The sequence below is a fragment of the Nerophis lumbriciformis genome, linkage group LG11, assembly GCF_033978685.3.
Source record: "Nerophis lumbriciformis linkage group LG11, RoL_Nlum_v2.1, whole genome shotgun sequence".
Classification (NCBI taxonomy): domain Eukaryota; kingdom Metazoa; phylum Chordata; class Actinopteri; order Syngnathiformes; family Syngnathidae; genus Nerophis; species Nerophis lumbriciformis.
The window spans coordinates 47,385,269-47,400,827 of record NC_084558.2 but is presented as its reverse complement, the minus strand read 5'-3'; the positions used below and the strand labels follow the sequence as shown (position 1 = coordinate 47,400,827).

General features: G+C 28.2%; 1 protein-coding gene across 1 annotated transcript in view; it reads right to left on the bottom strand.

Moving 5' to 3' along the window:
• Positions 1 to 14,360, bottom strand: part of LOC133610302 (adenosine receptor A2b-like) — a 19,126-nt gene extending 4,766 nt beyond the window's left edge. Inside the window, exons 1-4 of the mRNA XM_061966467.1 lie at positions 14,284 to 14,360; positions 11,141 to 11,410; positions 5,148 to 5,420; positions 520 to 651 (exon numbers count right to left, since the gene is read on the bottom strand). Of these exons, the coding sequence (XP_061822451.1) occupies positions 520 to 651; positions 5,148 to 5,420; positions 11,141 to 11,160 (425 nt within the window). The 5' untranslated portion in view covers positions 11,161 to 11,410; positions 14,284 to 14,360. The remainder of the gene's footprint in view (positions 1 to 519; positions 652 to 5,147; positions 5,421 to 11,140; positions 11,411 to 14,283) is intronic.
• Positions 14,361 to 15,559: the final 1,199 nt, after the last annotated feature.

The following is a 15,559-nucleotide window of genomic DNA, read 5'->3' as shown; positions in this document are numbered from 1 at the left end:
AAGTGTAAAAGCCAGCATCTGTGATGGTATGGGGATGTATTAGTGCCCAAGACATGGGTAACTTACACATCTGTGAAGGCACCATTAATGCTGAAAAGGTATATACAGGTTTTGGAGCAACATATGTTGCCATCCAAGCAACGTTATCATGGACGCCCCTGCTTATTTCAGCAAGACAATGCCAATGAACTACTTAAGCTGTACATCAAGCAAGAATGGGAAATAATTCCACCTGAAAAGCTTCAAAAATGTGTCTCCTCAGTTCCCAAACGTTTACTGAGTGTTGTTAAAAGGAAAGGCCATGTAACACAGTGGTAAAAATGCCCCTGTGACAACTTTTTTGCAATGTGTTGCTGCCATTAAATTCTAAGTTAATGATTTGCAAAAAAAAAAAAAAGTTTCTCAGTTCAAACATGAAATATCTTGTCTTTGCAGTCTATTCAATTGAATATAAGTTGAAAAGGATTTGCAAATGATTGTATTCTGTTTTTATTTACAATGTTGTTGTTGTCGTCTCACCTGAGCGGGTTCTTGATGGCGATGTATCGGTCCACAGCGATGGCCAGCAGGCTGAAGATGGAGCTCTGGGTCAGCACCAAGACGAAGCAGGCGATGAAGAGACATCCGTGGAAGTCGGCACAAAATCCTGTGCTGGATTGCAACACAAATGGGAACAAAAACTGATAAAAAAATACAATCTCTACACCGTATGTCTCCTGATGACACACTGCTGTGGGACGGCATTCCGCCACCCCAACCAGGACGTGGTGGGTTAGCATAGTCATCTGTTTTTTTCCACTGGAAACTACCCAGCTGACTACGGTACACCCTCGACCTCAGGACCTATTTAGAAAACACTTTTAAAAACTGGAAATCAAGCCGCCCCGACGTGTTGTACAAGTTAAGTCCCATTATAAGGATCAAACAATAAAATAAAATATAATAAAATAAACTAGGTCAAACCGCTTGAACGTGTTGTACTAGTTCAAAGATCAAACAATAAAATTAAAATAAATACAAATTAAAAAATGTAAAATAAATAATAAAATTAATTGAAATAAAATAGAATAAATTAGCTCAAACCGCCCGAAAGTTGTGTACTAGTTCAAAGATCAAACAATAAAATAAAATAAACTTACAAAATAAAATAAAATTGAATTAAATGAAATTAAATGAAGTTATTAATCAAGCCGTCCCAACATGCTGTATTAGTTCAAAGATAAAACAATAATATAAAATAAAAATAAAATTAAATTAAAAATTAAAATAAAACAGCTCAAGCCGCCCCAATGTGTTGTACCAATTCAAAGATAAAAAAACAAACAAAATAAAATAAAATAAAATTGAATTAAATGGAATTAAATGACATTATTAATCAAGCCGTTCTAACATGCTGTACTAGTTCAAAAATCAAACAATTAAAATACAATAAAATAGATTAGCTCAAGCCGCCCCAACGTGTTGTACCAGTTCAAAGATCAAACAATAAAATGAGATAAAATATAAAATAACATCAAATAAAATGAAATGAAATGGTTAATTAAGCCGCCCCCACATGCTGTACTAGTTCAAAGATCAAACAATAAAATAAAATAATAAAATTAAATTAAATGAAATTATTAATCAAGCTGCCCCAACATGCTGTATTAGTTCAAAGATAAAATAAAATATTTAAATAAAATAACTAAATAAAATTGAATCAAATGGAATTAAATGAAATTATTAATCAAGCCGCTCTAACATGAGGTACTCGTTCAAACATCAAACAATAAATTAAAATAAAATAAATTACCGGTAGCTCAAGCCGCCCCAACGTGTTGTACCAGTTCAAAGATCAAACAATAAAATAAGATAAAATAATATAAAATAACATCAAATAAAATACAATTTAATGAAATGAAATGAAATTATTAATTAAGCCGCCCCAACGTGCTGTTTAGTTGACAGATCAAACAATATGAAATAAAATAAAATAAATTAGCTCAAGCCGCCCCAACGTATTGTGCCAGTTCAAAGATCAAACAATAAAATAAGATAAGATAATTGAATTGAATTAAACAAAACTAAATTAATTAGCTAAAGCCGCCCTGTTGTTCAAGTTAAGTCTGATTACAAAGATCAAACATTAGATTGAAATAAAATAAAATACAATTGAATTAAATTAAATTAAAATACATTGAATTGAATCCAATTAAATACATTTAGGGTTAAAACAATAAAACAAAATAGCTGTTAAAATCTCAACTGTTAGCATATTCACTGCAGAGAGACAAAGTAAAAATTTTAAATATTTTTGATTTAAAAAAATGTCTTAGACAAAGGTCCTCATTTTAAGAATAAACATTTAGAATTTTATAAAGAGAAAATGTCATAATATTAAAATAAATACATTTTAAGAGGTGTAAGATTTTGTGTCATGAAAGGATTCAACTTTGAGGGTTTCTGCATGAAGCAACGGAGGGCCGCCCCACAGCAGTGTGTGAAATGAGCACGATACAAACTTGTACACATTCCACAGTTCTCCAGCAATTTGAACAGTTCCAATGTCAAAATGCTCCTTGTTCTTGTTCGTCAACATCTAGCATGCTAATGTTAGCATGCTAACTTTTTTAACGTTAATTTTACACTTTCCTTAGCTAATTTCGGCGTCATACATCTTACAGTCATATAACTGGGTACAAGAAACTTTCTGACGCTAGTATGCTAACTTTTTGGGTTGATTTTGCAATAGTTTACTCCAAAGACATATAACTTTGCAATTGATATATGCTAACTTTTTAAGGTAATTTGCGCTAATTTGACACTTTTCTTAGCTAATTTGACACTTTTCTTAGCTAATTTCACACTTTTCTTAGCTAATTTTACACTTTTCTTAGCTAATTTTTGCAGTCGTACATCTTACAGTCACATAGCTTGTTATGTGACACATGCTAACTGCTACCATGCTAGCTAACTTTTTGCTAATTTTGCAACCGTTTACTCCACAGTCACATAACTTGGTACTTGTTGCATTAGAACTGTCGGCATGCTAACTTTTTATGCTAATTTGACACTTTTCTTAGCTAATTTTACACTTTTCTTAGCTAATTTTACACTTTTCTTAGCTACTTTTTGCAGAGTCGTACAACTTACAGTCACATAACTTGTTACGTGACACATGCTAACTGCTCCACAGTCACAACTTGGTACTTGTTGCATTAGAACTGTCGGCATGCTAACTTTTTAAGCTAATTTTACACTTTTCGTAGCTAATTTTGCAGTTTTCTTAGCTAATTTTACACTTTTCTTAGCTAATTTTTGCAGTCGTACATCTTGCAGTCATATAACTTGTTTAACTTGTTACGTGACACATGCTAACTGATACCATGCTAGCTAACTTTTTGCTAATTTTGCAGCCGTTTACTCCACAGTCACATAACTTGGTACTTGTTGCATTAGAACTGTCGGCATGCTAACTTTTTACGCTCATTTTACACTTTTCTTAGCTAATTTGACACTTTTCTTAGCTAATTTTACACTTTTCTTAGCTAATTTTACACTTTTCTTAGCTAATTTTTGCAGTCGTACATCTTACAGTCACATAACTTGTTACGTGACACATGCTAACTGCTACCATGCTAACTAACTTTTTGCTAATTTTGCAACCGTTTACTCCACAGTCATATAACTTGGTACTTGTTGCATTAGAACTGTCGGCATGCTAACTTTTTATGCTAATTTGATACTTTTCTTAGCTAATTTGACACTTTTCTTAGCTAATTTTACACTTTTCTTAGCTACTTTTACACTTTTCTTAGCTAATTTTTGCAGAGTCGTACATCTTACAGTCACATAACTTGTTACGTGACACATGCTAACTGCTCCACAGTCACAACTTGGTACTTGTTGCATTAGAACTGTCGGCATGCTAACTTTTTACGCTAATTTTACACTTTTCGTGGCTAATTTTGCAGTTTTCTTAGCTAATTTTTGCAGTCGTACATCTTACAGTCACATAACTTGTTACGTGACACATGCTAACTGCTACCATGCTAACTAACTTTTCGCTAATTTTGCAACCGTTTACTCCACAGTCACATAACTTGGTACTTGTTGCATTAGAACTGTCGGCATGCTAACTTTTTATGCTAATTTGACACTTTTCTTAGCTAATTTGACACTTTTCTTAGTTAATTTTACACTTTTCTTAGCTACTTTTACACTTTTCTTAGCTAATTTTTGCAGTCGTTTATCTTACAGTGACATAACTTTTTACGTGACACATGCTAACTGCTACCATGCTAACTAACTTTTTGCTAATTTTGCAACCGTTTACTCCACAGTCATACAACTTGGTACTTGTTGCATTAGAACTGTCGGCATGCTAACTTTTTATGCTAATTTGACACTTTTCTTAGCTACTTTTACACTTTTCTTAGCTACTTTCACACTTTTCTTAGCTAATTTTTGCAGTCGTACATCTTACAGTCTCATAACTTGCTACGTGACACATGCTAACTGCTACCATGCTAGCTAACTTTTTGCTAATTTTGCAACCGTTTACTCCACAGTCACATAACTTGGTACTTGTTGCATTAGAACTGTCGGCATGCTAAATTTTTATGCTAATTTGACACTTTTCTTAGCTAATTTTACACTTTTCTTAGCTAATTTTACACTTTTCTTAGTTAATTTTACACTTTTCTTAGCTACTTTTTGCAGAGTCGTACATCTTACAGTCACATAACTTGTTACGTGACACATGCTAACTGCTCCACAGTCACAACTTGGTACTTGTTGCATTAGAACTGTCGGCATGCGAACGTTTTACGCTAATTTTACACTTTTCGTAACTAATTTTGCACTTTTCTTAGCTAATTTTACACTTTTTTTTAGCTAATTTTTGCAGTGGTACATCTTACAGTCACATAACTTGTTACGTGACACATGCTAACTGCTACCATGCTAACTAACTTTTTGCTAATTTTGCAACAGTTTACTCCAGAGTCACATAACTTGGTACTTGACATATGCTAACATTTTCTAGGCGATTCCGACGCGGCACACCTCAGAGTCGTACAAGTCGTGGCGTTACAAGTGTGGGTATGCCAGCGTGGTAGTAGCAAGTTGCAAGCGTGACGGGTCCTCGTAAGATGTTGAAAAGTCACCTGATGGTGATGGCGAAGGGAATGGCCAGCAGCCCCACGGCGATGTCGGCGGCGGCCAGCGACACCACGAAGAAGTTGGTGATGCTCTGCAGGTTGGAGTTGAGGCAGACGGAACAGCACACCAGCAGGTTTCCCGCCACGGCCAAGCAGGCGATGAGCAGCTCCAGGCCGATGTAGAGCAGCTGCATGGTTCTACTGGCACATGCCAGGAGGCCGACTCCCTCCCTGGGAGACGTCACTGCTGCCACCGAGGGGCGGAGCTTGATCCTGGACCTTTTTTGGGTGGATGGCCGCCAAGTGAAGCAGGAAGTGGAGGAAACAATGTGAGCGCTGAACAAACACATTTATCTTGACTGGACGTGCACCTCGCCTACGTTCACACGCACAACTCTGTGGCCGTGCTACCTCCATCTCGCCAACCTTATTACTATTATTACTACTATTGTTATCACTATTATTGTTATTATTACATTATCATTGTTTTTATTACTGTTTTTATTATTATGATTGTTGCTATTACTATTGTTAGTACTATTATTACTATTATTGTTATTATTATTACTATTGTTATCATTGCTATTATTACTATTGTTATTATTACAATTCTTATTTTTATTACTATTGTTGTTATTATTACTATTGTTATTATTACTATTGTTATTCTCATTTTTTATTATTACTTTTGTTATTATATTACTATTATTACTTTTGTTATTATATTACTATTTTTACTATTGTTATTACTATTGTTACTATTATTATTACTATTGTCCCCGCGACCCCGAACGGGACAAGCGGTAGAAAATGGATGGATGGAGGACTATTGTTATTTATTACTATTATTGTTATTATTACTGTTGTTATTATTACCATTATTGTTATTATTATCATTATTGCTATTATTGTTATTACTATTATTACTATTTTTTATTATTGCTATTGTTATTACCATTGTTATTCTCATTATTAATGCTATCGTTATTATTATTACTATTATCATCACTATTGTTATTCTCATTATTACTATTGTTATTATTGTTATTATTATTATTATCACCACTACTGTTAATTTTTATTATTACAAAAGTTATTATTGGTATTATGATTGTTATTACTATTATATTGTTATTATTATTACTATCGTTATTATTACTATTATCATCATTGTTATTATTACTATTGTTATTATTACTATTGTTATTATTACTATTGTTACCTTTATTGCTATTATTACTATTGTTATTATTTATTATTATTTTGTTTTTGTTTTAAATTTGTATTATTATAACTTCAAATATGACCATCATTATTATATTACTATTTTAATATTATTATTAGTATTTAGTATTATTATCATCATCTTTACTAATAATATGACAATCATTATTATTATAATAATTATAATAATAATAATAATAATAATAATAATTATTATTATTATTATTATTACTACTACTAGTAATATGACAATCGTTATTATTATTAATAATATTAAATGTATTATTAATAATAATATTATTATTATTATTATTACTACTACCAGTAATATGACTATCATTATTATTCTCACTATTATTATTTATACCGTTATGATTATGATTATTATTATGATGATTATTATTTTGATAAATTATTGTACTACAACACAATAGAGTTTTTAACATTTCTGGCACAAAAAATATAACAAATGATAAAAATGTAATACATTCATAGAATAAACTTGTGATACTACTAAATATTTTTGCATTAAAAAGTGCAGTTTCAAGATGAACATATCAATTTGTAATATTAAATGAATAAAATCATAAACATTTGAACTTTAAGAACACGACCATCATTATTATTATTCCTACTATTATGATTAATTTTATAATTAAGAACCATCTTTGAAATGATTGTACCGCAACACAATAGTTTTGAACATGTGCCGCAAAATATAATAAATGATAAAAATGTTATAAACTAGTGATATTAAATATGTTTGCGTTAAAAAAAGGACGTTTCAGGGGAAAATATTCATTTGTAATATGAAAAAAATAAAACCATAATATAATAAGAAACATAATTGAATAAATAATTAATCTTTGTAGATAATTACAAAAAAAAGTTGTAAACTAAGTTGTAATATGAAGAGGAAAAAATAGTAATATCACAAAAATAAAGTTTCACAATTCTGTGGGGGAAAAAAAGTCATTTTGCAGAAAAAAGAAGCATTAAGTTTAAAACAATGTTGTCATTTTACATCAAAGTCATTTCTGTTTTGTATTACTAATTGTCATAAAAATAGTAAGACAATAAATTAAAACATTTACAAACGTAAAGTACACGTCTAATAAAAAATAATTTTTAGTCTTATAATCTGAGAAGAAAACGATTGGCAAAACTAACTGTATCAATAACTTCTTTATTTTTATGATATCATAACAATAAGACTTTTGTATTAAACAAAGAAAATGTGACTTTCATGCGAACAAAGTCGTATTTCTGCCAGAAGAACTTAAGTAACTTAAAATCACTCCATAATCATGATAAATCATCATCATAATAAATCATCATCATCATAATAACAAAGTCGTAATTCTGCCAGAAGAACTCCAGTAACTTAAAGTCACATAATAATAATAATAATAATAATAATAATAAAGTCGTAATTCTGCCAGAAGAGTTCCAGTAACCTAAAGTCACAGCACAATAATAATAATAAAGTCGTAATTCTGCCAGAAGAACTCCAGTAAATTAGTCAAATAATAATAACAATATTATTATTAATAATAATAATAATAATAATAATAATAATAATAATAATAATAATAATAAAGTCGTAATTCTGCCAGAAGAACTCCAGTGACTTAAAGTTACACCATAATAATCATCATCATAGTAATAATAATGATAAAAAAAAGTTGTAATTCTGCCGGAAGAACTCCAGTAACTTAGTCACATCATAATAATAATCATAATAACAATAGTAATGCTAATAATAATAAAAATAGGATAGATCTTGTGTTGGGTTAATGGCAAGAACATCATCATCATGTTCACAGAAGGAAAAAGGCTAAAGAAAGAAAAGATTGTTTGCTGAAGGTGACGATTATTGACGACAAATATGACCTCATTTCTGATCACATGACCAAATCACGCCACTATGAGTTGTTAACATGATCATTCGCGGACTTATTATTATTGTTATTAGAACCTAGTCATCCTTTTCCTTTTAGTGACTTATTATTATTATAGTAAATCACTAAAAGGGGGGTGACTGTGTCACACTAATAATAATAATAATAATAATAATATAATAATAATAGTCACTAAAAGGAGGAGGATGACTATGTCACAATGATAATAATAATAATAATAATAATAATAGTAAGTCACTAAAATGAGGAGGATGCTGTGACAATAATAATAATAATAATAATAACAATAATAATAATAAGTAATTAAAAGGAGGAGGATGACTGTCACAATAATGATGATAATAATAATAATAATAGTAAGTCACTAAAAGGAGGATGACTGTCACAATAATAATAGTAAGTCATTAAAAGGGGGGTGACTGAGTTCTAATAATAATAATAGTAAATCACTAAAAGGGGGGGGTGACTATGTCACAATAATAATAATAAGTCACTAAAAGGAGGAGGATGACTATGTCACAATAATAATAATAATAATAATAATAATAATAATGTCACTAAAAGGAGGAAGATGACTATTTCACAATAATAATAATAATAATAATAAGGTCACTAAAAGGAGGAGGATGACTATTTCACAATAATAATAATAATAATAATAATAATAATAGTAAGTCACTAAAAGGAGGATGACTGTCACAATAATAATAATAATAATAAGTCACTAAAAGGAGGAGGATGACTATTTCACAATAATAATAATAATAGTAAGTCACTAAAAGGAGGATGACTGTCACAATAATAATAGTAAGTCATTAAAAGGGGGGTGACTGAGTTCTAATAATAATAATAGTAAATCACTAAAAGGGGGGGTGACTATGTCACAATAATAATAATAAGTCACTAAAAGGAGGAGGATGACTATGTCACAATAATAATAATAATAATAATAATGTCACTAAAAGGAGGAGGATGACTATTTCACAATAATAATAATAATAATAATAATAGTAAGTCACTAAAAGGAGGATGACTGTCACAATAATAATAATAATAATAAGTCACTAAAAGGAGGAGGATGACTATTTCACAATAATAATAATAATAATAATAATAATAGTAAGTCACTAAAAGGAGGATGACTGTCACAATAATAATAATAATAATAATAAGTCACTAAAAGGAGGAGGATGACTATTTCACAATAATAATAATAATAATAATAATAATAGTAAGTCACTAAAAGGAGGATGACTGTCAAAATAATAATAGTAAGTCATTAAAAGGGGGTGACTGAGTTCTAATAATAGTAATAGTAAATCACTAAAAGGGGGGGGGTGACTATGTCACAATAATAATAATAATAGTGATAATAATAGTATGTATTATTGTTTTTATGTTTTATTGTTCTGTTTTTTTATGTTTAATGGATCTTAAGGTATGCAATAAAGATTGATGATGATGAGTAAGTCACTAAAAGAAGGAGGCTTACTGTCACAATAATAATAATAATAATAATAATAATAATAATAACAATAGTAAGTCACTAAAAGGGGGGTGACTAGGTCACAATAATAATAATAATAATAATAATAATTGTGACCTAGTCACCCCCCTTTTAGTGACATACTATTATTATTATTATTATTGTGACATAGTCGCCCCCTTTTAGTGACTTACTATTATTATTATTATTATTGTGACATAGTCGCCCCCTTTTAGTGACTTACTATTATTATTATTATTATTGTGACATAGTCGCCCCCTTTTAGTGACTTACTATTATTATTATTATTATTATTATTATTGTGACATAGTCACCCCCTCTTTTAGTGATTTACTATTATTATTATTATTATTATTATTAGAACTCAGTCACCCCCCTTTTAATGACTTACTATTATTATTGTGACAGTCATCCTCCTCCTTTTTGTGACTTACTATTATTATTATTATTGTGACAGCCATCCTCCTCCTTATTATTTATTATTATTATTATTGTGACAGTCACCCCCTTATAGTGACTTACTATTATTATTATTATTATTATTATTATTATTATTGTGACATAGTCACCCCCCTCTTTTAGTGATTTACTATTGTTATTATTAGAACTCAGTCACCCCCTTTTAATGACTTACTATTATTATTGTGACAGTCATCCTCCTCCTTTTAGTGACTTACTATTATTATTATGACAGTCATCCTCCTTTTAGTGACTTACTATTATTATTATTATGACAGTCATCCTCCTTTTAGTGACTTACTATTATTATTATTATTGTTATTACTATTATTATTATTATTATTATTGTGACAGCCATACTCCTCCTTTTAGTGACTTATTATTATTATTATTATTATTGTGACATAGTCACCCCCCTCTTTTAGTGATTTACTATTGTTATTATTAGAACTCAGTCACCCCCTTTTAATGACTTACTATTATTATTGTGACAGTCATCCTCCTCCTTTTAGTGACTTACTATTATTATTATTATTATTATTATTATTATTGTGACAGTCACCCTCCTTTTAGTGACTTACTATTACTATTATTATTAGGACCTAGTCACCCCCTTTTAGTGACTTACTATTATTATTATTATTATTATTATTATTATTGTGACATAGTCACCCTCCTCCTTTTAGTGACTTACTATTATTATTATTATTATTATTGTGACAGTCATCCTCCTCCTTTTAATGACTTTATTATTATTATTATTATTATTGTGACCTAGTCATTGACCTTCAGTCACACACTTCTCAAGTGGTTCTTTCAGATCAGACTTTGATAAAAAAAAAATACATAAAGATAACATTATTATGATTATTATGATGATTTCTTACCGTGGTTGGTCATGGTTCATGTTCCGTCTGCTGTTGTCGTGGTCTGCACGCTGGGGTCCTGATCAACTAAGTCCAACACAATCCTGCACCCGCAACAATTCCAACTATTCTTCATCCCTAACAGCAAGCAGACTTGCAGCAAGTGCGAGTGCACGGCAGGAGGACTGAGAGCAGGAAGGAGAAAAGGACTGAGGGCAGATGTCTCCTTAGTTCCAGTCGGCTGCTCGGCCGCCAAGAGCAGCAAACAAAGGTGAAGGTGATAAGAACATCCTGCATGTTGTGATAAGAAGAAGGAGTCATCCATAAAAGCACCAAACACAACTTTCAGCCAGCATTTCAAGACTTTTTAGTCTCACTAAGAGGACAGCAAAGGACTAAATCAACAAATGTCTTCTGAGAATAAAGTTTTACAAAGTAAAGGGTCTTAATATTTCAAAAATAAGTCATCCTTTTTAGAGGAAATATTCAGAATTGTATGAATGAAAATGGTGATAGTACAAAAATGGATGTTTTTAAGATGGAAATTTAAAAATTTTAATGAAAAAAAGGGGCAGCATTTTACTACAAAAAGTCATAATTTTAAGAGAAAAAAAAAAAAAAAAAAAAAAAAATATATATATATATATATATATAAGGGTCGTATTATTACCAAAAAGTCATTATTTTAGGAGAAAAAAATAAAAATTCTATGAAAAAGGTTATAAAATTGGAAGAAAAGAGTAATCATTTTAAAAGGAAACATTTTTGATTTAATGGAAAAAGGGGCAACATATTACGAGAAAAACGTAATTATTTTTAGAGGAGAAAAAAATTAATTCTATTTGTAAAAGGGGCAAAATATTAAGAGAAAAAAGTAATAATTTCAGAAGGAAAAATAAAAAATGTAAATAAAAAAGGGGCATAAATTTAGAAGGAAAAATAATCATCTGAAGAGCAAAAATATTTGGATTTTATGAAAAAAAAAAGGTGCATAATATTACCCCAAAAAGGTAATCATTTTAAAAGGAAATATTTAGATTTGTATGAAAACAGAAAGTAATATCACAGCAATTTCATAATTTGAGGAGAATTTAAAATATATATATATATATATATATATATATAAATAAAAGGGTCATAATAATACCAAAAAAGATAATTATTTTAGAATATTTTTTAAAAATGTTATTAAAAAAAGGGTCATAATAGTAGAAGAAAAGAGTAATCATGTTAAGAGGAAACATTTTTAAATTTAATGGAAAAAGGGGCAAAATATTACAAGAAAAAAGTAATTATTTTTAGAGGAGAAAAAAAATGAATTCTATTCATAAAAAAGGCAAAATATTACGAAAAAAAAGTAACCATTTCAGAAGAAAAAAAGAAAAAAAAGTAATAAATGTAGGAGGAAAAATAATCATATTAGGAGGAAAAATATTTGGATTTTATGAAAAAAAAAGATGCATAATATTACCCCAAAAAGGTAATCATTTTAAGAGGAAATATAAAAATTTGTATGAAAACAGAAAGTTGTATCACAAAAATGTCATAATTTCAGGAGAATAAAAAAAATAAAAAAAATTATATCTATAAAAGGGTCATAATATTACCAAAAAAGATAATTCTTTTAGGAGAATTTTAATTTTAATTTTATGAAAAAAGGGTCCTAGTAGAAGAAAAGAGTAATCATTTTAAGAGGAAACATTTTTAATTTAATGGAAAAAGGGGCAAAATAATACGAGAAGAAAGTAATAATTTTTAGAGGAGAAAATAGTGAATTGTATTCATAAAAGGGGCAAAATATTACGAAAAAAAAAGTAATCATTCCAGAAGAAAAAATAAAAAAATTTAATAAAAAAGGGTAATAAATTTAGGAGGAACAATGATCATCTTACGAGGAAAAATATTTGGATTTTATGAAAAAAAAAAAGGTGCATAATATTACCCCAAAAAAGGTAATAATTTTAAGAGGAAATATTTAGTCATAATTTCAGGAGCATTTAAAAAAAAAAATAATAATAAATAAAATTATATATATATATATATATATATATATATATATATATATATATATATATATATATATATATATATACATATAAAATTATTTTAGGAGAATTAAAAAAAAAAGGTATGAAAAAAGGGTCATAATAGTAGAAGAAACGAGTAATCATTTTAAGAGAAAACATTTTTTATTTAATGAAAAAAGTGGCAAAATGTTACGAGAAAAAATAATCATTTCATGAGGACAAATGAAAAAAGTTAATAAAAAAGGGAGGAAAAATAATCATCTTAGGAGGAAAAAATATTTACATTTTATATATATAAAAAAAAAAGTGCATAATATTAACCCAAAATGGTAATCATTTTAAGAGGAAATATTGTTACTTTTGAGAAAAATTTTTTTTTTTTTAAAGGGTCAAAATATTAAAAGTAAGATAATTTTATTTAACTTTATTTTAATTTAATTGTTTTTCTTTTTATTTAATGTAATTACATTTTTATTTTATTTTATTGTTAAAAATTTGAATTTTATTTAAAAAAGGATCATAATTTTACAAGTGAAATATATTTTTCAACAGTAAACATTTTAATATTTATGAAAAAAGGAGCATAATTTACAAGAAACATTTTATGATTAAAAAAAAACATTAAAAAGGCATCATTTTACTAGTAAAAAAAACATTTTAAGAGAAAACATTTTTTTAAATGAAAAAAGCTATATAATTTTAATGGAAAAGGTAATTATAAGTAATATTCTAAATTTAATGGGAAAAAAAGGGTCATAAAATTACTAGAAAAAAGTAATCATTTTAGGAGGAACATTTTTGAATAATATGAATAAAAAGGTCATAATCATATGACTAACAAATGTAATAATTTTAAGAAGAAAAATGTAGAATTTAATGAAAAAAGGATCAAGAATATAAGAAAAAAGTAATATTTCAAGAGGAACATGTTTAATATGATGAAAAAAGGGCAACATATTAGGAATTTAAAAAAAATCATTTTAGCAAAAATTTAATTTTATGAAAAAAGGGTGGGAACAAAATCATTTTAAGAGAGAAAATAGGCCTTTTTTAAGAGAAATGTCATAACATTACAAGAAAAAAGTCATAATTTTAAGATACAATATTCAGAAAGGTCATAACATTAAAAAAACGTACCCGGACTTGGAGGTCAAGCAAACATGGAAGGAACCGGAAACAACGCACGGCTGTCTGAAATAGTGCAAGAACTGATTAGCTGCAGGTGTGCCGAGGAAGAGGGAACTGAAGAGAAAAACCACACCAGGGAAAATGCAAGCACAAAATAAAAGGGAAGGCAGGAGAACACCAAAACACAGCAAAATATTTGGAACATTATGAAGAAAAGGCTCATAATATTATTATATTATTTTTAATTTTATGGAAAATAATTATATTGTTACAAAAAAAAAGCATTTTAAGACGAACAATTTGGAATTGTATTAAAAAAAGGATAATATTACAAGAAAAATATAAACAATTTTATAATCATCATAAAATAATATTGTTATAGGAAAGAGGTCATAACTTTCGGAGGTAAAATGTCAAATTCTGAGGGACAAAGTGCTAATTTATGACCTGATTTTCAGAGATTAGGACCTTTTTGAGAGATGTCGTATTTTGATGAGAAAATAAAGTTGTAGTTTTTTTGTGAAAAAAAGTCATAATATTATGAGTAACAATACAATAAAACTTTTAAGAGGAAATATTTGGAATTCTATGAAGAAAATAATCACAATAATAAGAGAAAAAAGTCATTATTTTAAAAGGAAATATCTGGAATATTATTAAGAAAATAATCATAATAATAAGAGAAAAATGTCCTAATTTTAAGAGGATATATTTGGAATATTATGAAGAAAAGAATCATAATAAAAAGAGAAAAAAGTCATCATTTTAAGAGGAATTATTTGGAAATTTATGAAGAAAAGTGTCATAATAATAAGAGATTAAAGGCATCATTTTAAGAGGAATTATTTGGAATTTTATGAAGAAAAGTGTCATAATAATGAGAGATTAAAGTCGTCATTTTAAGAGGTAATATTTGGAATTTTATCAAGAAACAAAGCATAATAATCAGAGAAAAAATGTCATAATTTTAAAGGAAAATAATTGGAATATTGTGAAGAAAATAATCATAATAAGAGAAAAAAAGTAATTTTAAGAGGATATATTTGGAATTTTATGAAGAAAAGTGTCATAATAATAAGAGATCAAAGTCATAATTTTAAGAGGAAATATTTGGAATATTAGGAAGAAAAATATCATAATATTAAGAGAAAAAAGTCATAATTTTAATAGGTAATATTTGGAATTTTGTGAAGAAAAAGGCATAATAATCAGAGAAAAAAGTCATAATTTTAAGTGGAAATAATTGGAATTTTATGAAGGAAATAATCATAATAATAACAGATTA